Source organism: Fukomys damarensis, unplaced genomic scaffold (genome assembly GCF_012274545.1).
Source record: "Fukomys damarensis isolate Sample0158 unplaced genomic scaffold, DMR_v1.0_HiC HiC_scaffold_2, whole genome shotgun sequence".
Taxonomy (NCBI): domain Eukaryota; kingdom Metazoa; phylum Chordata; class Mammalia; order Rodentia; family Bathyergidae; genus Fukomys; species Fukomys damarensis.
Genome location: NW_022900914.1, coordinates 38,204,827 through 38,230,024, shown reverse-complemented (window position 1 = coordinate 38,230,024; position 25,198 = coordinate 38,204,827). Strand labels below are relative to the sequence as shown.

General features: G+C 35.4%; 2 protein-coding genes across 2 annotated transcripts in view; one reads left to right on the top strand and one right to left on the bottom strand.

Annotated features, from left to right (window-relative positions):
- The window catches only part of Usp34 (ubiquitin specific peptidase 34), a 206,073-nt gene that overhangs the window by 162,667 nt on the left and 18,208 nt on the right, over positions 1-25,198 (top strand). Inside the window, 17 exon segments of the mRNA XM_019205320.2 lie at positions 644-708; positions 799-874; positions 962-1,009; positions 1,126-1,191; positions 4,009-4,089; positions 5,293-5,378; positions 6,054-6,222; positions 6,316-6,390; positions 7,929-8,080; positions 11,590-11,638; positions 11,721-11,825; positions 11,905-11,949; positions 12,834-12,938; positions 14,625-14,772; positions 17,518-18,152; positions 20,751-20,908; positions 23,188-23,266. Coding sequence (XP_019060865.1) covers positions 644-708; positions 799-874; positions 962-1,009; positions 1,126-1,191; positions 4,009-4,089; positions 5,293-5,378; positions 6,054-6,222; positions 6,316-6,390; positions 7,929-8,080; positions 11,590-11,638; positions 11,721-11,825; positions 11,905-11,949; positions 12,834-12,938; positions 14,625-14,772; positions 17,518-18,152; positions 20,751-20,908; positions 23,188-23,266 — 2,142 coding nt within the window.
- Ahsa2p overlaps positions 24,627-25,198 on the bottom strand; it is a 31,039-nt gene continuing 30,467 nt past the window's right edge. Inside the window, exon 10 of the mRNA XM_019205324.2 lies at positions 24,627-24,662. Within this exon, the coding sequence (XP_019060869.1) occupies positions 24,659-24,662 (4 nt within the window). The 3' untranslated portion in view covers positions 24,627-24,658. The remainder of the gene's footprint in view (positions 24,663-25,198) is intronic.

The following is a 25,198-nucleotide window of genomic DNA, read 5'->3' as shown; positions in this document are numbered from 1 at the left end:
ATAAAAATAATATTGATTACCATTATTATTTTTATGGAACTGTCTGACAAAGACAAGCATGTTTAGGGTATTCTGAGAGAGGAACACAAAATAGCAGAGTGATCCTAGTAGTCTAATGTTAGAAATAACCATTTCTTATGATTTTTAGAGTATACAAAGAAATTGGGTCATTTAGGTCTACCCAACTGAGCTAAAGATTTGTTTTTCCCAAGTTTAAACCTAAATTTTTATCCCATAACTTACCAAATGCAGCATAACTTATGTTTCCTTCATTTATAACAACATTTGCTCTACAGACAGGATTTCACAAGCTTTATACACACACACGCACACACATGCACACACGCATGCACACATGCACACATTATTTGTTTGTTTTTTGTTTTTGGTGATACCAGGGATTAAATTCCAGACCTTGCGCTTGGCGAGGCAGATATACCACTTGAGGTAACCAGGTTAGTAATGATTAGGGTAGTTTTAATAACCTTTTATTTCTTTTACCTGGAAAAATAGTCACCATAAATTTTAAGTGCATAGGTTTCTTTTACAGTTATTTTAGAGTTTTGTTTTGTTTTGGTTTTTTGTCTAGTTATTGGTTAAAATGTAAATGAAGTAAACTTTCTGATATCTAATTTTTCTTCAGTGGATTTGGCATGATAATATGCAGTTTCTTCAAGACAAAAATATTTTTGAACACACATACTTTGGGTAAGTTATGTAAATTTTGTAGATTTTTTTTTCTTAGTGCTTTCTAATCTCGTCTTTGTGAACTTTCAAGTTCTTCTTTTTAAATTCTAGGTTTATGTGGCAGTTGTGTAGTTGCATTCCAAGTACATTACCAGATCCTAAAGCTGTATCCCTGATGACAGCAAAGGTAATATGTAAACATTAGATAAGTTTATCAGATTTATTACTTTAAAATAATTATATCATTTTTGCTTAATCTTATCTTTTCTTACAGTTAAGCACTTCCTTTGTCCTAGAGACATTTATTCATTCAAAGGAAAAGGTATGTTTTTCATTTTGTGAATTTTTGTGTCATTTATGTTACTAGCCATCTTCTAGGTTTTGTTACTTTTGGCTCAAAAGTCCCCGGTCCTTGACAGACTTATTTTTATTTTCTAGCCCACAATGCTTCAGTGGATTGAACTACTGACCAAACAGTTTAATAATAGTCAAGCAGCTTGCGAGGTGAGGTGAATAATTGGACAAACAATGCATAGCTTACAGTTTTCTTTGTTTTGTTAACTGAGGTACTATATCGGAATTGTTTTATTTTGTTCTCAATCATAGGGAGCCCAGTGTAAGTTGTTCTTAAGTTTTTTTTGTTTTGTTTTGGTACCAGGGATTGAACTCAGGACCTTGCAAAGGCAGGCGGTGGAGCCACTGAGCTAAATTTCTGGTCCTGTTCTTGAGTTTTTGATAGCTAGAAGTTATAATTTATGTATCATATCTTTTATGCCAATTAAATAATTACAACTGTTATTTTTAAAAATCTTTCCCTCCCCGCTTATGTTATAGCAGGAAAAAAACACTTTTTTGGGGGGGTGTTTTGAGACAGGGTCTCACTATGTAGTTGAGACTGACCTGGAACTCACTATGTAGCCCAGGCTGGTCTCGAACTCACAGCGATCCTCCTGCCTCAGCCTCTGGAGTGCTGGGATTACAGGTGTGCACCACCAGGCCTGGCTAGGAAAAAACACAATTTAAAAAGCTGGGCGTGGTGGCGCATACCTGTAATCCCAGCACTCGGGAAGCTGAGGCAGGATTGCTGTGAGTTCAAGACCAACCTGGGCTACATAGTGAGACCCTGTCTCAAAAAAACAAAAACAAAAAAAAACACAATTTAAAAGGCTCTTCTAGATTTTTTTTCTTTAACTTTTGGTGCTAGATATTGAACACTTTGCACTCACACATGCTAAGCAGGCACTCTTATCACTTAGCACAGATATTTCTTAACTACTAATTTTTCTTTTACATTTTTCCAGCTTTGTGTAGGTATTGTTGAAAAATAAAAATTGACATGCATTCATGGTACACTATGTAATGATTTATTTACTACAATAAAATCAACACATCACCACTTAGAGAAATGATTCATGTAAGCAAGGTGTGTGGTGCAGCATATACATCTATAATCCCAACACTTTGGGAAGCTGAGGCAGAAGGATCTCAAGTTGAAGCCCAGCCCAGGCATTAAACCCTGTCTGAAAATAAGATGTAGCACACTACAGAGGCCCTAGGTTTAATCTGCAGTACCAAATACCTCCGCACCCCATTAATGTGTATGTGTAAGAGATGAAGACCCTGAAGATCTCATTTTTTAAGTAAATAGTTCAGTATTAATAACTGTAATCGATAATGCCACATGTAAAAAATCTGGAATATATCCATCTTACACCTGAAGTACTTTTGCTAGTATCTTCCCATCCTTGAAAATTTTTTAATGTTACTGGAAAATATTTACATACATCTATCTGCTCCATACCCACTTAGAAAACAATACACATAGCCTATAGTTTTATGTTCAGTTTTTTCCCTATATTAAGAGTGTGTATCCCCGTACATAATCTACTCACCAGTAATGGTAATCATGTGTATGCACATACATGCGTGCATGTGCTTTACGATACTAAGGATATAACCTACCATTAAGCCACACCCTCAACACTTTCATTTTTTTATTTGAGGCTAGGTCTCACTAAGTTATTCAAGCTGGCCTCAAATTTGCAATTCTTTTGCTTTAGCATCTTGAGTAGCTGGGATTACAGGTGTGCACAACTGCACAGTTTAATGTAATTTTTTGATTAATAACCAACAAGGTGGAAAACCTTTCTAGGAATACAAGTCTTAAGATTTTCCACCTAAAATGTACCAAGAAACTCAGAGAGAAAAAAAAAAGATTTTCCAGAGGTGGGAGATAGCAGCTTAGGAAATTAATTTTGAGTTTTTACATACTTATAAAGTCATTTTATTTTACTTATAGCAATGGAATAAAACAAGTGACCATCTGAAATTTCAGACAAAAGGTGTAACTTTTTAAAGTCTTTAGTGAAGTTTTGGAAACATGAAAAAAAGTAGAAAGTCATAATGAAATCTCCTGTACCTGTTACTTTTAACAAGTAAATAATACAGTGGTACCTTAGTTTATGGACATAATTCATTTTTTTATTTTGGAAACAATGGCTGTGTTTATGTTTGTGTGGGAAAGATGGCTGTGGTCATTTGTTACCTGATGCTGAGTTTGCACCTGGAACCAAATTTTGCTTTCTTTGTTTGTGAAACAAATTGTTTGCAAACAGAATTGTTCATGGACCAAGATATTATTGTATTCTTTCATTCTTGTTCATCTTTTCCTATTTGCCCATGCCTTTTTCTTTCCACCTGAAGTATTTTAAAGCAAAAAGATAATTATTCATCCATAAACACTTTACTTTTTTTTCTATATGCCATTTTGTATGATCTGCTCTAAAGGCTATTTTTTTTTCTGAAGGGTATTTCTGTATTCTAGCTTTGACAAATTACCATTTTCTGGGTGTTTAACTCTTCTTGATTGTGGCTGTTTTTAAGTAGAAGGAAAATGAATTGTAGTCAGGTCATATTATTTATAGGAACAAAAGATTCTACAATCTATTATAATTTATGAGGACTAAGAGGAAAATGGTATTTTATCTTATTGAAAGTAATTTAGGTTAGCATTGTGTGAGTTGTATATTGTAATTAAAAGACATCCTTGGAGTTGTATAATGAGGCAGTCATGGTGGTACACACCTATAATGCCAGCACTCTGCTGAACACAAATCAAGCAAGACCCTGTCTCCAAAAACAAACAACAAAAAAGGAACTGTGTAATGAGGTGATCCTTGTTATTTTAGATATGACTTTAACAACTTGGGAAGCCATTAAGAATTTAATTTAAACATCAACTAGATGTCAGTTCTTTATGATTTTTATCTTGATTAACAAATAGTGGTTGAACGTTAAAGTCACGCTCTGTTTTCTTAACAGTGGTTTTTAGACCGCATGGCTGATGATGACTGGTGGCCAATGCAGATACTAATTAAGTGCCCTAATCAAATTGTGAGACAGGTAAGGAAAACTGTATTTGAAAAAGAAATGGCTATCAATTTAATTACTTATATTTGCCTGTGAATACATCTTAATCTTGCATTGAAAATGCTTTTAAAAATTTATATGATACTGTTTTCACCACCACTTTTAACATCAACTATCACTCCAACCAAGGGATTAAAATGATGAGCACTTTCTACATAAGAAGATAAACTATAACTGCCTATCGTTCAGATCTGGATGCTTTATGAACTGTTCTGATACTTTTCCAGATCCTTAGATAGTTTACAAGAGAACACTATGATAGTCTAGAAAGTTAAATGAATAGGATGCAGTTCATTTCTGTGACAGGATCTCAACTGTCAAATGAGCCAGTTTATTACTATATCATTGAAAAATTACACAATGAAAATTTCAATATTGCTTTTGTATCGGTTACTTTTCTTATTGAACAAATAAAATACCAACACCCAAAGATAAAAGGAAAGGTTTATTTAGCTCATAGTTTTTTAGAGATTTCAGTTCATAGGTGGCTGGCTTCATGGTGGGGTGGCATTGTAGAGGGACATCACAGAGGAGAAACGATTCATGGCAGGCGGAAGACAGCAAAAGCAAGCAAGTAAACCACAGCAACAATAGCAGCTTTTTTCTGCCCCTTTTATGTAGGCTGCCTGGCTTAGGACATGTGCCAAGCCAATCAGTGGACTAATTTAGTAATCACACACTCTTAATCCCAGCATCACACATTCTACACCCAGCCACCTCTGAAAAAGCCCCACCTATGACTGCATGAGGCTTTCAAAGGATACCCAGGCACAGCCCATAATAATAGCTTTATAATCATAAAACCTGAATTAACCTTTTTGCCACTTTCCAATTGAAATAGAATTCTCATAGTGTAAAAGTCACTCAGTCCTTTCAAAGTATAAAATTTAATAGTTTTTAATTTGTTCACAATGTTGGGAAGCCCTAACTACTATCTAATTTCAGAATACTCTACCATCTGGCAACCTCAAGGCCTTGTGTTCAAATCCCGATACCAAAAAAAAGAAAAGAAAAGAACAATCATTACTCCATAAAGAAAACCCAGTCCTGTTGTCCTCAGCCTTTGCCTACTAACCTACTTTGTGTGTCTTTGGACTTAAATGTGTTAAATTCTTAGTTCTCAGTGTCTTAACTGAGTATGAGTTGACTTAAGTAGTTACATCCTTTCCTTTACAGATGTTTCAGCGTTTGTGTATCCATGTGATTCAGAGGCTGCGACCTGTGCATGCTCATCTCTATTTACAGCCAGGAATGGAAGATGGGTAAGGAGTACATTTTGAACATTTTAAATTTTTAGCTTTTTGATGATCTGCATTCAAAATATTTTTAAATATCCACAGGGAAAATTTTGGCTATTATGTTCAAAAATAAACTACAATAATAGTCAAGAGGAAAGACTTTTTAAAAATCAAGTGTATCTGCAAAGTCCTCTATAAATAACTTCATGGCTTAGGCTTTGTAACTTGGTACAGTTACTTATAATAATTGGAGTACAGCTACTTAGATTACTAGTTTTTATTATCACAAAATTAAGAACAAGATTTAGATTTTTTTAAACTATTTTTTGTTCCAGGCCACTAGTGGTGGCACTTGGCCTGTAATTCTAGCACTTGGGAAGCTGAAGCAAAATAATTGCTGTGAGTTCATGGGTAGTTTAAGCTACCCAGAAAGATCCTGTTTCACAGAAATAAAAACTAAAAGTTTGGGATGGAGGGGTAATGGGGTTGAACCCAGGGCCTTGACAATGAGCTGCATCCCCAGCCTCGTTCTTATTTTGAAACAGGGTCTCACTAAGTTGCCTAGTTGCCTGGCTGGGTTTGAACTTTTGATCCTGCTGCCTCAGCCTCCAGAAGTGCTGAAATTACAGAAGTGAGCCCCCATACCCAGCTTTTCCCCCGATTTAGTATGTTCTTTAAGACATTTAATTTTCTTTTCAGGTCAGATGATATGGATGCCTCAGTAGAAGATATTGGTGGTCGTTCATGTGTCACTCGATTCGTGAGAACTCTCTTATTAATTATGGAACATGGTGTAAAACCTCACAGTAAACATCTTACAGAGTATTTTGCCTTCCTTTACGAATTTGCCAAAATGGGTGAAGAAGAGGTGAGGCTGAATCTTGTTTGTTTGTTTATTGTATTCTGTACCTATTTTTAATATTTAGAATTTGTCTTTAACTTAAATTTTTAATTTTTTTAGAGCCAGTTTTTGCTTTCATTGCAAGCCATATCTACAATGGTTCATTTTTACATGGGAACCAAAGGACCTGAAAATGTAAGTACACTTCTGTCTTATAGCAGGATTTTAGAGGTCTTATCTGTATCATTCAGACTCATACAATTTTGGAACCCTTTCTGCTTCCTTCTAGCCCTTTTATTAGCTACTGTTAATAAGGGTCTAAGATTGATTGATATTATTAATGTAATTTTAATGGCTGTCACAAACTAAGAAGCAATTGAGTAATAAATTTTACTTTCTAAGGCTGTGGGGCAAAGCAAATAAACTTAGGAGTAGCTACAACCTGCTTTGGAATCTTATAAACGTTATATTTATTTTGTTGCACATTTTTGGTGGAGTTTTGTTTTTATGGTACTGGAACTGAAGCTAGGGAAACACTGAGTTACATCCTCAGTCCTTTATTTTATCTTGAGACAGGGTCTTGATAAGTTACCCAAGCTGGCCTTAAATTTGTGGTCTTCCTGTCTCAACCTCCCTAGTAGCTGGAATTGCAGTCATAACCCACCACACTTGGCAAGTGATCTTATTTTCCAAGTTCTTTACTATTAAGTTTGTTACAGTCTTCCAAAAATTTAATTAGATTATCTTAATAATTATTAAGTATCAAGGGCCAGGGAATTAGCCTCAGTAGTTCCACTGCCTCCCTCCCAAGTGCCAGGTCCTGAGTTCGATCTCCGGCACCAAAAAAACAACAAAAAACCAATAATTATTAAGTATCAAATGAATTTTGTGTCATCTGTGACAACCACATTGGATTGTATGATCTGTTTCCTCTATCTTATTTAATCTTTTCTTAACTCCAAGAGATAAATACGTTTTTTGTTTTTTTGTTTTTTTTTTTGTACCAGACTTGGAACTTAGGGCCTCATGCTTGCCAGGCAGGCGCTGTGCTACCTAAAAAATAGCCCTAAATGCTGTTTTTATCTTCATTCTACAGATGAGGAATTGAGATACAGAAATCACTTGTTTTAGATCAAAATGAGTGGGCTTTGATCCTTGGTCAGGCTACTAAGCTAAAATGCATAATCATTATGCTGCAGTGCTTCTTAAAATGTACACCATTATCATCTAATTCTAGCCTAAAGGGCTACCCCTTTATGACTGCTTTTCTCTTGGTTGTGTTGTACATGATAAAATCATTTCAGTCTCTTGCATTTCAGAGACCCAATGAGTATGTCTTTGAAATACCTACTATCTGAAAGTTTCAAATAAGGATCTCCTCTTCTGTGTGACTAGCTTTTTATTAATCAAAGAGTATTGTTTTTTCCCACTCATAACTTTTTATTCTAATTTATCTTCCAAGGGGTGTGCTTATGACAAGGCAAGCTTTTAAAGGATTTATCTCTAGTTGAGGTAAACAGTATTGGGAATCATTGTTTTTACGGTTCTGTCAGCTTGGTATGATTGTCCCATGAGTGGTTTAGACTGTTTTAGGGTTTAGGCCTTTGAGTGGTAGTTTTTCATGATAATATTATTGTGGCACCATCTGCCCTAGATGATTACATAAGGCAAGTCAGTTGTTCTCAAGATGGTAAAACTAATAGCACACTAAAACTGAATTTTGTTCCTCTTAGCCACAAGTTGAAGTGTTGTCAGAGGAAGAAGGGGAAGAAGAAGAGGAGGAAGAAGATATCCTCTCTCTGGCAGAAGAAAAATACAGGCCAGCTGCCCTTGAAAAGATGATAGCTTTAGTTGCTCTTTTGGTTGAACAGTCTCGCTCAGAAAGGTGAAATGTTTCAACATTCAAAATGCTTAAAGCATGTTGGTTCTACTCTTTTTTTATGTAAATGGTTTTATTATATAATTCCTTTTAAATAATAACACCACTATTTATCAACTCTTACGGCTTAAGAATTTCAGTCCTTTCTACCAAACTTCTACTGTGTCTCTTGAGTCATGTTAGAAATAGTCTTTGAAGGAAGCCATGGTAGTGGCGGCGCACACCGTAACCTCAGCCCTTGGGAGGCTGAGGTAGGAGGATCTCCATGAGTTCCAGGCCAACCTAGACTACATAGTGAGTTTGAAGCCAGCCTGTGCTACGTAGCGAGACCCTGTCTCAAAAAAAAGGTCTGAAAAAATACACAGTAAAATATCTAGCAAAATTATATGTACATTCAACCTAGCAACTCTACTTATATATTTACATAGCTCTGTCTCAGAACACAAAATATGTTCAAAACTGTTTATGTGAAACAGTATATCTAATAGAAAAAAAAATAGCCACATATCCATCAAAACGGGACTAATAGAGAAATCAAGGTATTTCCCCCTCCACAGAGTCCACAGAGTCCTCTATAGTTACAAAAAGAAATTAGCTGCCATGGAGAAATCTTTATGGTACATAACTCTGCCCCCTTACCTCCCCTTAAAAAGTAGCATACTACATATTCTAAAACATCAGGATGGAAAAAAATATATACATGTAGTATGCTATGTTTAAAAAGGAATATGTTTAGAAAGAATGTGTCTATATACATAGCTGGTCCTAATTATTCATGTATTTCCTATACATAAATTCACCCACTTGCTGAAGTTTATCTGTAATGCCAATATCTTTCTTGAAGAACTTTCACAATCATTTGCTGATACATGTGTGATGCAAAGTGGTAAAAATTTAAAGTTGGCTGATACACTTTCCTAGCTGACGTCAAACAAGGCTACTATCTGCCGTCTTGTTTTGATTTTCATGTTGTAAACAAATGTACTTTACATGATGTATGCCACGTTTTTCAAATGTTTATGCTTTCTGTTGGTGATTTCATTGTTTAAAATGGCACCTGAACACATTGCTGAAATGCTGTCTGGTTTCCCTAACCTCAGAAAACACTGTTATGTGCCTCAGGAAGAAAATACGTGTCTTAGACAAGTTTTTTTCAGGCATGTGTTATTATGCTTTTGGTTGTGAGTTCAATGTTAAAGCATCAATAGCATATATGAAGTGTGTCCTTAAACAGAAACACTCGTAAAACAAGGTAATGTATTGATTAATTGATGAAAATATGACCAGAGGGTCGCGAGAACCTACTTTTATATTTCCCATAGAAACAATGATTGGATATTTGTTAATTTAGTGTTTATAGCACTACATAGGTCATAACTAGCACAAAGACCAACTTAATTATAAATTTAAAATAATGTTTAAAAATGGTTTCCAGTGAAGGTGGGAGGAAAAACAAGGTGGAGGGGACAAAAATGGAAGCTTGAAAAGCAAAATTGTTTTGTAGATTTAACTTTGGAATAATGTAAATGTTTTGTATAATTACAAATAAATAAATAAGTAATCCTTAAACATCAGAAGTATAATGAAATAAGTAAACCTTACTACATATTAAGGAGGTGATATAGCCAACTGTAGAGGAATTAAAATGACTTTAAAACACGCTAATTGTAAATTTCTAGTGGGATGTACATGGAGGACAAAAAGAATTACAAGATTGTCCTAAGCTGTTTTAGTGATTATATTGTTAGTAGTATAATTTGAATTGTTATTCTGAAGCTATTGTGTGCCGGGTATGGGCAAAAAGGATAAATGAGACTCTTAGAATGGCTTGGTTTTGTTATGTTTTGTTTTGTTTTACTTTTAATTTTGGAGAGCACATTTAGGTTATCTAACACTACTGAGGTCATGTTGAAAGGACTCAGCAACTGATTTAAGGTGTTTTCTACTGGTCGTAGATCTAAATGAAAATGAAGTAAAGATTGGACAACTTGAGCTTCATAAATAAGAATAACTACAGTGGACTGAAATATATCAGAGATACTTAAATCTTTAAGTTCATAATAATACCTTTAAAAAATTGAAACTTGTTGGCAACCTAGCAAATCAAATCGTTATTTTGAAGTGATGAATGGTATCAAGGATTTATTTATCCTACCTGGAGGAAGTAAACCTCATAGCAATGAAGTGTGGATGAGGGAAAGTTTGTCATTATAGTTATACATGAGTTAATAGAAGAGCAATACTGTTGGAATTAGAATATCACTATTTTGTAACCTTGAATTAAATAATGGACCTAGACTGTGATCATTACTGGTTAAAAATAGTACAAAAAGAGAAACCCTTCATTGTGTTCCTCCTGATGAAAACCCACAGTACCACCTACAAAATATCTTAGATTAAAAAATCAAATCTAGATCTGATCAAGTCTCAAGATCCACCTACCATTTTACAGGAAATTAGGGCAAGAAATAGGTTAAAACACCACCACTAAGATAACAGCAAAATATAAGTGTGGGAAACTCTACAGGACTCTTTCTTCACTAGATAATTACAAGATTTAAAAAGTTAGGAAATCAGTAGATTAAGATTTAAAAGACATTTCAACCAGGTGCAACAAAGGACATTTAGATCCTGATTGAAACCAACTATAAAAAAATTTTTTAAAGAAATTTGTACAGTGGATATTGAAACACTATATTATAGGCATGAATGATGGTACAGCAACTATGATTTTGGAATTTACCTGTTAGAGATATGTATTAAAATTTGAGGATTAGATGATAAAATATTTGGAGTTTGCCTCAAGAATAATGTATACTAAATGGCTGGTGGTAAAAATGAAGTAAGATTGGCTCTAATTTTGGTAAATTTGAAGCTGAATATTTATTATTTGCGATTTTCTATAATAAAACTGTATGCAGTACATTGAGACCAGGAGGTGAAATTGATGTTTCCTAGAAGTCCATCTTGTTCTGCTTTTTGTGGGTGTACTGGGAATCGAACTTTAAGACCTTGTGCTTGCAAGTCAGGCAGCAATACCAGTGACCTAAATCGTCAGGCTCCATCTGGTTTTTAAAGGGTCTCACACCAGAAAACAGCTAAGTGGACTGGGGATTTAGCTCAGTGGTTCTGCTGCCTGCCTTGCAAACACAAGGACCCAAGTTCAATCCCCAGTACACAAAAAGAAAACAGCTAAGAAAAGTTAGACTCAGCATAGCAATTTTTTTTTTTTGGAACCAGGGATTAAATTTCCATAGCATTTTAATGTACTGAAATACTGAGTTAAGTAAATGAAAATGAAGTAAATTTTGTCCAATGCTAGAATCTTGGAAAATTCCCTAGGAGATGCTTAGCAAGTAAGTCTAGCTATCCAAAAAAAAAAAAAAAAAAAAAAAAAAAATTGGTGGGCTGGTGTAATTACAACAGAATTGACAATTTTGATGCATGTCATGATGTAAATAGCTATAAAGTAATACACAGGGAAAAAATTTATGTCCACTAATATTTTCTTTTAGGCATTTGACATTATCACAGACTGACATGGCAGCATTAACAGGAGGAAAGGTAATACCTTCTCTAATATTAGACAATTTGATCACAAAAATAATACAGTGGTTCTTAAGTGAACAAATTTTGCTCTTAACAGGGATTTCCCTTCTTGTTTCAACACATTCGTGATGGCATCAATATAAGACAAACTTGTAATCTGATTTTCAGCCTGTGTCGGTACAATAATCGACTTGCAGAACACGTAAGTGATAAATACCAGTCTTAAAGATTTTGGGAAATTTTCAGAAGAATATTCTGACATTATCCTATTTCTGTTTTAGATTGTGTCTATGCTTTTCACCTCAATAGCAAAGTTGACTCCTGAGGTATGTAAACGTTTCTCAAATCATTTCTTTTGAAACTAGTATCAGCACTGATAGTGCTTTCATATAAGTCTTTCTCATTGTTTAGGTTTCTCCCATAACACAGTAGCCTACTTAAGTATATGATTTGAAAAAGCTGATTTACCTCTTCATGTTTTATTATCACATCCAGTTTTTCCAACTAAAACTACACATGTAAATTCAGTATATCAGAATTTAGGTGCCAGAGTGACACCTAAATGCTAAGCTTGAAGTTGTTTGGTTTGAAGCATATGTCATAGTTGTGTCCAAAAGACAAAATTGACTACCCAGAGCTATGCACATATGGAGAAATATATGGAAAATAAAGTACAATGTCATAAAAGTGTTTTAATACGGAAGTGTTTAGATACTTGAACAATATGTGTCAAATATAAATTACTATTCAGTGATCACAGCTTGTTACAGCAAACTTTTAGCCTAAGATTTTTGATAGACAATGCCTGTTTAACAAATTTTGGAAGTTGGAAAGGTGTCAGTCAAAGGATACAAAAAGTGAGGTAGTACATAATTAATAAGCTGGATTTACCCATTCCACAGTGTATGCAGTTTTCAAAACAGCACATTGTTTACTATAAATACATAAAATGTTTGTCAATTTAATTTTTAAGTTACTTTTCTCTAAACACATTTAACATCCAGAAAAATCTATTGCATGTGTAACTCTTACGCAGTTGACTTTGTATCCTCTGCTGTTTTATGGTAGTTCAAGTTTGTATGTCAGAGTATGAGTGAACCTTGCTAATATGATACAGAAGATTTAAAAAATATGTAGTAGAATAGATGTTTTTTTTTCTGCTGAAAGATGTGTTCACATTGATGTAAATGCACATGTATGTGTCTTATAGGCAGCCAATCCTTTCTTTAAATTGTTGACTATGCTGATGGAGTTTGCTGGTGGACCTCCAGGAATGCCTCCCTTTGCATCTTATATTCTGCAGAGGATATGGGAGGTAAGTCTTGGTGTGGGTGTCTTCATTATTTAGTTTCTGAGGATTTTATTTTTATACTACAGTCACTACCATCTGAAGTTCGGTAAGAGTATGTCCCTAACTTAGGAACATTCAAGTTGTGAACTTTCACAAGTATACTGTGTAAGACTCATGTCGTTAGCTTACAAACAGATCTGACTTACAAACAATTCTCCCAGAATGAAACTCTTTTGCATGTCAGGGACTGTACCCTTTTTTTTCTTATTTGGGTTACCAAAATGGTTTCATTGAGTCATTCACAGGTCAAAAGAACAAGAGGCATTTTAGTCATAAGATTTTGAGCAAAATGAGTTTTTAGTTCGTCTCTGAAGTGTTTTAAAAATTTCTTCCATTCATATGATGTTTCATTCCTTTACCCTCAAGAAAGATTACATATGACAGCTAGAAACCCTAAAAATATAAACCAACTGTTCTCAGCAGTTGACAGAATAGCCCTTTTATTTTTAGAGTTACTGCTGTGGTCACAAAATTTCTTCTTAAGCAGTGTCAGAAATGTTCTGGACCAGGCGTCAGCAAACCTTTTCTTTTTTTTCTTTTTTTTTTTTGTTTTTTTGTTTTTTTGTTTTTTTGTTTGTTTGTTTTTTGTTTTTTTGTTTCTGTTTTTGTTTTTGTACCAGGGATAGAACTCAGGCAGTGGAACCACTGATCTAACTCCCCAGCCCAGCAAACCATATTTTAAAAGAGCAGATAGCAGAATTTTAGGCTTTGTTGGCTATACAGTCTTTCAAACTGTTGTGCTCTTTTAGCCTAAGAGTAGCTGTACGCAATAAATAAGTAAATGAGTAGACATGGCTGTGTTCCAATAAAATGAAAACAGGCAGCTATAGAATTTGGACTATACATTATGTATATCTAAAATGCACCAATTTAAAAAGAAGAACAGAATTTGAACTATAGAGCACAGTACATTTAAACCCTGCTCTATATTCCTAAGATTCTCTTTTCCCTTAGAAACAGAAGATCATAGCAATGCAGTGAGTTACTTCACATTTTCACATAACAATAATTAGACATAGAGTAAGAAAAGTAAAGATGAGGGCCGGGGATTTGGTTCAGTGGTTCTGCTGCCTGCCTTGCAAGCACAAGGGCCGGAGTTCGATCCCTGGTACCAAAAAACAAAAAAGAAAAGTAAAGATGAAAAAACTTTAGAGAATTAAAAATATTTTAAAATTGGACTGGGAATTTAGCTAAGTTGTTCTGCCACCTGCCTCGCAAGCACAAGGTCCTGAATTCAATCCCCAGTACCAAAAAAAAAAAAATGTGTGTGTGTGTTCTCATGTTTGCTGTATGTTACAGTCCTTGATAATTTTAAATTTAGTGAAGTACTGAAATTATCTTGAATATTTCCCACTGATAAAGGAAATAGATTTTAAAATGGTGGGAAATGTGGGTAAAACTTTTTGGGGCTCTGTTTTTTGTTGTTTTGGTTTTTTTTTTAGGCTCAGTTTTTTATTTTTTTGGTACTGGGGATCAAACTAGGTTGCACTTTCAAGTCAGGCGGTTGAACCACTGAGCTAAATCCCCATCCCCAAGGCTCTAGTTTTTTAAAAATTGCTTTACATTTAAATGTTCTATCATATATATAGAAAAAAAAAGAACTTTTCATGAAATTGACCTTATATTCTGTTCTTGTAATTTTATCTGTAGGTGATTGAATACAATCCTTCTCAATGCCTGGATTGGTTGGCAGTGCAGACACCACGAAATAAACTGGCACACAGCTGGGTCCTACAGAATATGGAAAACTGGGTGGAGCGATTTCTTTTGGCTCACAATTATCCTAGAGTCAGGACTTGTAAGTCAAATATTCAGAATTTAGCGATCATTTATTGTTATTCCAAGTTGTTTTTTTTAAGCACCTACCATTTTTTAAAGGCATCTATCCTATGCCCGTTGTATAACACAAAGCTCTTGCAGATGTTATTCTTTTTATATATTTACTTAGAAATAGGATCTTCCTATGTAGTCCTGACCAGTTTTGAATTCACAGTGTAGCCCAAGTTGCCCTCAAACTAATCCTCCTGCATCAGCCTCCCAAGCACTAGATTATAGAAGTGTACTGTCACACTGGCAAGATGTTGTCCTTAAAGGCTAAAGTTATATTAATATTTAGAAACTATAGTGTTATACAGATATATCTACAGTACCCCTTCCTTTTTGTCTGTTCTTCCCTCCCTCCATTAGGGACTGAACCCAGGAACTTAAGCATATGGAGAAAGCTCTTCACTACTGAATGCATAGCCCTGTTGTTTTTGTTTTTATTAATAGGAAGCCTTGGTTTTTTTTCTTGAGCAACATAATCATTACTAGCATTTTTGTTTTCTTGTTCAATAGAGTGGCAAGACCTGATCAGCATTAATGAAAGAAGTGAAAGATCAAAAAAATCCTGTCTTGAAAATAATTGTCAACTAAAAGAGTAATAAAGACAGATAATAATGACATCTTTGTTGTATACAAGTCAGACTGATGAACAGATATCAAAATTATTTTACAGAACAGGAAATAATAAATATAAAATGTTTATTTTTGAGAGTTGAAAGAAATGAAACAGTAATTAACTTTTGACATTGTTAACAAACTATTTCCTAGCTGTCCACTGAACTGGCCTAAAATCAGCAGTGCTAAAGTAGTAACAAGCACATCCAGTACTTAGATGTAGGATTCTGAATACTATTCCCCAATAAAAAGATTCACAGCTTCTTGGAGAATGATTTTACGCCTGGAGATTGCCATAGTAAAGAAACACTCAAGCCGGGCATGGTGGTGCATGCCTATAATCCCAGCCCTTGGGAGGCTGAGGCAGGAGGATCTCTGTGAGCGTTCAAGACCAGCCTGGGCTACCTAGTGAGTTGGGAGGCTGAAGCAGGAGAATCACTGTGAGTATTCGATACCAGCCTGGGCTACATAGTGAGACCCTGTCTCACAAAAACAAAAAGAAAATTAACTCTCAAAAAACAAAATAATGATATATTAGAGACTCAGAATTAACCTGAAAGAGCTTCTGTTGGCTAAAGCTCGACCAATTCAGAGTAACAAAGTAATGATACAATAGTCAATTATAGCAAGGCACAGTGGTGCATACCTGTACCTGTAATCCAGCACTCATGATGCTGAGGCAGGAGGATTGCTGTGAGTTCAAAGCCAACCTGGGCTACACAGTGAGTTCAAGGCCAGTCTAAACTACTACATAGCAAGACCTTGTCTTGCTGAGGATTTAGCTCAGTGCTTCCACTACGTCACCAAGCGCAAGGTCCCGAGTTTGATCTCCAGTACTAAAAAAAAAAAAAAAACAAGAAACAAAAAAGACCTTGTCTCCAAAAAAACCCCCCAGTTGAGGGCAGCCATTCAGGGCCCCTCCTATCTCTCAGGAGCTATTCTTATTCCCCATTCCTGTTCCCTAGGAAATTTTCCTGCTCTTGAAAAAAAAAACAAAAAACAGTTGTTTATAACTTAAGTATAAAATAAACACCCATCAGTCCATGCTGTTATAATGAATGGCATGTTTAGATAAATGAAAAACAGTTCTATAAGGGGGAATTCCAAGTAATCTATGTACCCATTCCCTAGGAAGTGGAGCTTATCACTTTATTCCTGGTGTATGAGCCTACTGACTTATGGGCAGACTAAAACTAAAAAGTCATTAAAGTCAGAATTATATGCTTGATGAAAGTTTCCAGGTATGTTAAAGGAGAGGCTCTTTAGGGTTGAGGTAAGCTTTAGAAGACTTTTAAAGATTTTCCAAAGTTAGTGTTTTATAATTAGCATATATAATCATATAGTGCAAAGAACTTTTATATTGATCTCTTTCTGTCTTTGTAACTTAAGTATACCATTGTTATACATTATTAAAAAATAACCATTTTTTTTCAAGTAACAAGAAAACTTAAACCAAAGCCAGGCATAATGGTATATGCCTGATGATCCCAGCACTTGAGAGGCTAAGGAAAAAGCATCAAGAGTTCGTGGACATGGGCTGGGGATTTGGCTCAATGGTTCCACTGCCTGCCTCACAAGAGTGAGGGCCCAAGTTTGATCCCCGGTACCAAAAAAAAAAAAAGAGTTCGTGGACAGCGTGGACTACCTACCGAGACCCTGTCTGAAAAAGAAAAGAAAACTAACACCATAAAACATCAAATACTTTGACTGTATTGGGAACCTTCTTTTTTGTAGATCTTCTTTCAGATAATATGTTTATATGTTCACTTTCTTAAATCATATTATTTCCTCAAAAGGTTATAATAAAGTGAGAAAATTCTCCTGCTTGGGAGAGCTTAACAAAAGAGGTTTGAAAATGAGTTCTGGTAATGGTGACCTTGCCATTAAAATAGTGGCATAATGAAAGGAAGGCGTCTGCTCTGTCACCACTTAGGCATCTTCAGTGGGGTCAAGGGTAAAGCACAAGGATATTAAGAGATGTAATGTCCCTTAATTTTTATTCATTTTCATTATTAAAGGGCAGAGTGGCTTTGTGTTTAATGACTGCTCTTCAGTCTATTTTATATCTTACAAAGATCTGACAGTTTTGTTTTACATTTTGTAGCTGCAGCTTATCTTCTGGTGTCCCTTATACCAAGCAATTCATTCCGCCAGATGTTCCGGTCAACAAGGTCTTTGCACATCCCAACCCGTGACCTTCCACTCAGTCCAGACACAACAGTAGTCCTGCATCAGGTCTACAACGTGCTCCTTGGTTTGCTCTCAAGAGCCAAACTTTATGTTGATGCTGCTGTTCATGGCACTACAAAGCTAGTGCCCTATTTTAGCTTTATGACTTACTGTTTAATTTCCAAAACTGAGAAGCTGATGTTTTCCACATATTTCATGGATTTGTGGAACCTTTTCCAGCCTAAACTTTCTGAGCCAGCAATAGCTACAAATCACAATAAACAGGCTTTGCTTTCATTTTGGTACAATGTGTGTGCTGACTGTCCAGAGAATATCCGCCTTATTGTTCAGAATCCAGTGGTAACCAAGAACATTGCCTTCAATTACATCCTTGCTGACCATGATGATCAGGATGTGGTGCTTTTTAACCGTGGGATGCTGCCTGCCTACTACGGCATTCTGAGGCTCTGCTGTGAGCAGTCTCCTGCGTTCACACGACAACTGGCTTCTCACCAGAACATCCAGTGGGCTTTTAAGAATCTTACACCACATGCCAGCCAATACCCTGGAGTGAGTAAAATTGATACTCTTTTATCTGTATCCTCAAAGTGATTAGTTAGCAGTGTGTGTTTTTCCCCTTATTAAAAAGTAACAAAATAAAGAATAGTCACCAGGCATGGTGGCGCAGGCCTGTAAATCCTAGCACTGAGGAAGATGAGGCAAGAAGATCGCCATGAGGTCAAGGCCAGCCTGGGCTTCATAGTGAGTTCAAGGGCAGGCTGAACTGCATAGCGAGACCTTATATCAAAAACGGATGGATGGATGGATAAATTTTCTTTTTAAGGACTTAAAATGTTTGCTTTCTTGGGCTGGGGATTTAGCTCAGTGGTTCCACTGCCTGCTTCACAAGTGCAAGAACCCGAGTTCAATCCCCAGTACCAAAAAAAAAGCTTGCTTTCTTGAATACACATATATAATGCTATATTACTATAAAGTTAATATGTGAATAAGTTTTCCTAGGTTGAAGTTAAAATTCTGTTTCATGGAAGTTTTTAATTTTGTGCTTTTGTGAATATGTTTTTCATGTGTGTCCACTGAGATTTTTGTGGCAGTGTTTGAGAAAGTACTTTTCAAAAATTAGATATTCATAATCAAGATTTATATGCTAAACTATAAGCTAGACAGTAGTCTAATTGGGTTGTATTTTCTGTTTCTTAAGATTATGTTGAAATTAATGAAATTATTAAAATATCCATCGAATCTTTGTCCCACTAAAAAAATTAATCAAGAGACAGTTGTATAAAGAGCTTTTTATAGGTTTTGTATTTTTTTCCTTTGTATAAGACTTTTATTCTTGGATTTTATTTTTTACTATTGCTTCTTACCCTCTGTTGTAAACTGTCCTTTATAGATTAAATCGTTCTTTATAGATGGTTTAGTGAGTTTTTAAAAAGCTGTTACCTAAAGAATAACCCAGTTTCCATTTGAGGCCATTAGAATGCCTATAATATAGGAAAGAGTATACCAGGAAGTTCAAAGCCAAAGCTGTAAGAATACAAAAAGAAAAAAAAGACTGCCAAACTTTAAAGTCATAATGGAATTTATTTTATTTCAATGAACTTGTCTTTACCACAGTTCATATAAATAATATTTAGTGGCTAAATATTATATCCAGGATTGAGGCACTAGAGTGATTTTCTCTGTTTTGTTTCTTGCCCTTGAAATCAGTGAAATGTAATGCTCTTTCTGTAGAACTAACCTTATGGAGGTTTTTGTGAAAATGTGCTTAAGTAAACTTTTGCTGTGAAAAATATAAAGGTGAGGATATTAGTTCTTTAACAAATACATATACAAGAGGAGCAGCCCTCATCTAACATTCACAAGTGAATCAGTTTTATGTCACAGCTAGTGATTTTACTAAAATAGTAAATTTTCACTTTTCATCCATCAGACTTCACACTGAGCATCAGACTAGAATGATCATATCAGCTGGGCATGGTGGCACATGCTTGTAATCCCAGTACTTAGTTGGCTAAGGCAGGTGTATCAATGAAAGTTTGAGTCCAGCCTCAGCTACATAGGGAATTAAAGGCCAGCCTGCACTACAAAGTAAGACCCTGTCTCCAAATTGCGGGGGGGATTTAGCTCAGTGGTCATGGTACTGCGCCTGCCTTGTAAGTTCAAGGTCCTGATTTCGATCCCTGGTACCAAAAAAAAATCATTGTACATATTGCCACAAAGGGTCATCTCAGAAACAGTATTTCAAGTATGAGTTAATATTTCAAAATACATTTGACAGTTGGGCATGGTGGTACATGCCTGTCATATCAGCATTCAGGCTGAAGCAGGAGAATCACTGAGTTTGAGACTAGCTTGGGCTACATGGTGAGTTCAAGATAAACCTGAATTACACAGTGAGACTCTGTCTTTAAATCTAAAAAGGGGGCTAGGAATTTAGCTCAGTGGTGATACCACCTGCCTCGCCAGAGCAAGGTCCTGAGTTCAAACCCTGGTACTAAAATTTAAAAAAAAAAATCTTTGTGACAAAGTTGTGATTTCTTATGGTTACGAAAAAGGAACAGAGGATTTGGTGTAGCTTGTCCCTAGACATACCTTTGAAGTTACAAACCTAGAGCTTTAAACTCTACTAAGATTAGAAATTAATTATATTAGCCAGGTGTATTGGCGCACACCTGTAATCCTGGCACTCAGGAGGCTGAAGCAGGAGGATCACTGTGAGTTCGAGGCCAGCTTGGGCTACATAATAGTGAGTTCCAGGTCAGTCTCAACTACATAGTGAGACCCTGTCTCAAAAAACAAAAATTAACTATATTTTTCAATTTTAACTGGACTTTGATTTTAAGATTTGTTGATTTCTTTAAATGTATAATATGTTTAATTTTAAAATAGAATTAATTGCTTATGTTATAACTGTTCTGGGATGGTAGTACTGGTATAATCTAAACTTGTACAATTTTAAGAGTTAGGAGCTAGGGATTTGGCTCAATGATTCCGCCACCTGCCTTGCAAGTGCAAGGGCCTGAGTTCAATCCCCGGTACCAAAAAAAAAAAGTTAGCTAATGAGCCTGACTTTAAGAAATCAGAAGCACACATGCTAAAATATTACAGGGTAAAAATGTCATTATATTGCTTGTTTGCTTTGTTTAGGCAGTAGAAGAGCTGTTTAACTTGATGCAGCTGTTCATAGCTCAGAGGCCAGATATGAGGGAAGAAGAATTAGAAGATATTAAACAGTTTAAGAAAACAACCATAAGTTGTTACTTACGCTGCTTAGATGGACGCTCCTGCTGGACTACTTTAATAAGGTAAACATGTTTTCTCATGTTTTTTTGTTTCTTTTTGTTTTTCTGTGTGAGAGGATGGGGACTATCCTTTTAGTAATTCTTTAACGTTACTGGTTAAGCATTTATGCTTTGGAAGAATTTATATTTAGAAAGTCATCTGCTTTTAAACTCTTTGGTTTGTATTTGTGTGTGTTTTATTAGAATCAGTACTAGAAAGAATCTTAATGAACAATTTTCTATTTAAAGCTTAAATTATGTTCTTTCTGGCAATTCATCTGAACTTCTGTTTGGAGAGTTCAGTTCTAGGGCCCTCCAGAAACTTTCTCCATCTTTGTTTGTTTGTTTGTTTGGGGGGGGGGTGTTTGAAACAGGGTCTCACTATGTAGTTGAGACTGACCTGGAACTCACTATGTAGCCCAGGCTGGTCTCGAACTTACAGCGATCCTCCTGCCTCAGCCTCCCGAGTGCTGGGATTACAGGCGTGCACCACCATGCCCGGCTAACTTCTCCATCTTTGGAAGGACTGATTGTTTTATTACGCTTTTCATTTTCTTTAGCTCAGATTTGTCTCCCTGGCTTTCTTATCTCTATGAATTGGCTAAAATAATGAGACGCTCTATATAATTAATTGTTCAAAGCTACAGAAACTATTGAATGGTTACCAAAAAAAGCTGCTACAAATTAAACTTAATTCCCTTTAAAATTCAGGCTAATTTTTTAAAACCTGCATATCACATCTAAGACTTGAAGGTGATTTCCTGTATTAAACATACATTTGTTTTTTAATATTTTGATGAACATTTCATGAATACTATTTGCAGCAGGGGGTACCAGGGATTGAACTCTGGTCCTTTCGTTTGGAGGCAAGCGATAGAACCACCAAGCTAAATCCCTGGCCTTCACTAATACTATTTTAAACTAACTGATTTTTAAGGTAAGATTATTTCATATTGTCTTTTTCAGAAAGCTTTTGAATTTCAGTCCACAAAATGAAATTGACACTTCTGCCAAAACTCTTCAAAGGGTTTGTTTTGTTTTGATGAGATAAGGTCTCCGTAGTTCAGGCTGGCCTTCAACTCACTGGCCTGAAACATGCAGCACCATTCAAAGGAATTCTTTTAAAAATTTGGCATTAATTTGGAGTATATTATTTTCTCAAGATTTAACTACTTAAAGCTTATTTTCATTAAAAAAGATGTAGGGACTAGGGATTTAGCTCAGTGGTGCTGCCACCTGTCTCGTAAGTGGAAGGTCCTGAGTTTGATCCCTGGAAATAAAAAATCAAAAAAGATTTGGAGTCTTAATTCTTGTTTGAAAAAGGAAAGGAGGAAGCATCTTGTGAAAGTTGGGTTTCCAGTTGTACTCTATGACAGTACTTTCTCATCCTAATGAAATATTTGTTAACAGTAATACAAATACTTTGGTGGTTATTTTGTTTTGTTTTGTTTTTTTGGTACTGGGGATTGAACTTGGGTCCTTGCGCTTGCAAGGCAGGCCACTGAATCGCTGAGCTAAGTCCTGGCATTGGTGGTTATTATATATGTGATTTTCAAGGCAACATATACTTTCAGTGTTTTACCCTCATTTTACTTTTTCCCCAATTACTAGTTGATGATTTGTTAATGTAAATGTATTTTATATTTTAATATCCAGAACTTAACAATTTAGATGATAAACTCATCGTAATAATTAACATTATTAATTCTGAAACTTTAAAATATTCTTACCATACCATTCTTCTGTCTTTGTGAATAATTGAGTTGATTAAATATTAATAGACATAATATTCTCTAAGTTGTTTTGAGGGTTTCCTATTTAATATTATTTTATAAGTTGAATATTTCTGTCCAAAGTACTTGGTAGTAGAAGTGTTTCAGATTTCAGTTTGTTTTATTAACTTTGGGATATTTGCATAGATGTGTTGGGCATTCCTAATCTGAAAATATAAAATGATCCAAAACTGCTTTTTTTTTTTTTGGTACCAGGGATTAAACTCAGGACCTTGCACCTGTGAAGCAGGCAGCGGCACCACTGAGCTAAATCCCTGGCCCCAAAACTGAAAGTTTTTAAGTGTCACTATGATGATCAAAAAGTTCAGGATTTCAGAGCATTTTGGATTTTAAATTTTCGGATTTGAGATGTTATCCTAGCCTAGTTGACTAAGAAATATCTGTAGCAGTTCTTTTCTGTTGGTAGGAAAGCAAGGAGGTTAAGTAACAGTTTTACTTCTGTTTATATTTATCACCTGCATGTTCTGTTCTATGTCAAGTTCTCAAAATAGATTTTATGTATTTTTCTAGTGCCTTCAGAATACTGTTAGAATCTGATGAAGATAGACTTCTTGTTGTATTTAACCGAGGGTTGATCCTGATGACTGAGGTAAATATTTTATTGCTTTTTACTATGGATTATCTGATTTTAATGTTTTCATCAAGAATTCTTATTTTATAAATAGTCTATGGTAGACTATTTTACAGTTGGCAGGATTTAATTATATAGACTAGAAAATGATAATTTAAATTCTAAGAGTAATCAGGTTGTAATATTTTGGGTGCTACTTCTTTTCTACATTAATTCATAGCTTTTCCCCCATCAAGGGCACAAATTATTTTCCAAGAGCTCATTTATTTGACAAAGTATAGAAACCAAGATTAGCATCATCAATGGAAATGATTGAGTCTGTTACAAGCAAATAAAAATCTGCTGTATTGCCACAAATTATACTAGTATCTTAAAATCTTTGTCATTCTCATTGTGATTCTTCAAGTATGAGATGGCATTTATTTTGTTGTTGTCATGTTGTTTTTTGGGAGATGGGGGTTACCGGAAGTCAAACTTGAGACTTTGCACTTGCAAGGTAGGCTGCTGGCCACTGAGCTAAATCCTCAGCCCTGAAATGATTTTAAAGCTACCAGAGGTACATTATACCCTTTAGTTTCATAATAAAGATAAAACAATAAAGGTTAAAAGTACTGTAAGAATTAAGTAGAGAGCTGTGGCTGTAGCTCAGTGATAGAATGCTTGCCTGGCAGTGCAAGGGGCTAGATTTAATCTGCAGCACCACAAAAAACAGACTTTAAAAACAAAATAGCTTCTATTTTCAGTTGATGGTATTATAGAGTAGAAATAGAACATGTTTGAAACTACTCTTTGAAGTATTTGGACCTAGGAAAGTAAGTGGGAAAATATTTAAAGGACAACGCATTCCAGCCAACATGGCTATACATTTGGCAGCTTTTTATTAACTGTATTTTTTTTTCAGCTTTAATTGAGTTTATTGGTACATCTTAGGGATACATTACATTTACATTCATTGTTGGGATCTTGTACCTCTACATGACAAGTCTTGATTCTCATTTTTTCCCCTTACCTCTGCCCTCCCTTCACCCCCTTCTCCCCTCCCCATCTACAAACACTTTATTTTCATCTTTTCATTCTCTCACATTTTTTTCTTTTCCCTTTTTACTCTTCCCCTACCCATCCCACCTTCCCTACACCTTTAGCTCCTTTCTTCCCATTTCTAAATGTCAGTAATCTTATTAAAATCTTACGCATTGTTGCAGATTATTCACACCAGGGAAACTATTCGGTATTTACACATGTGTGACTTATTTATTTCACTTAGGAGTATATCTTCAATATGTATCCATTTTCCTATGAATGAATCTATTTTCTCGTTCTTTATGGCTGAGTAATATTCCATTTTATAGAAAAACCACATCTTCATTATCCAGTTTCCAACGGATGGGCAAATGGGCTGTTTCCAAGATATTAACTGTATTAATAAAAACACCAATAAAAGTGATTAGATCCGTCTGTGCCACCAGTGATACTAATAAAATTAATAATGCTGCCAGTGTGATAGTTATCCATGTATACCAGCGGTTTAAGCTGCCTGGCAGCAAGACGTACAGCCCCACTGCAAACATGTTGATGAGCTGGGCACAGTGGCACACACCTGTAATCCAAGGCTGAGGCAGGAAGATTATGAGTATGAGGCCAGCCTAGCAATTTAGCAAGACCCTATTGCAAATTTAAAATAATATATTTTAAAGGGCTCAGTGGTAAGAGCACCCCTTGGTTCATTACCCCTAAGAGAAAACTTCACGAGTACAGAAGTATGGAAGTATTGATCCTGTTTAAGGTTGATAGCTATATTTGGCTAAACAAAAAGGTATGGGAAGGTTAGCTGGATGTAGTGGTACACATAGTGGCACACACCTATAATCCCAGCACTGAGGCAAGAGGATCACTAGGAGTTCGAAGCCAGCCTTGACTTCATAGTCAACCCTGTCTTTAAACTGTGTGTAT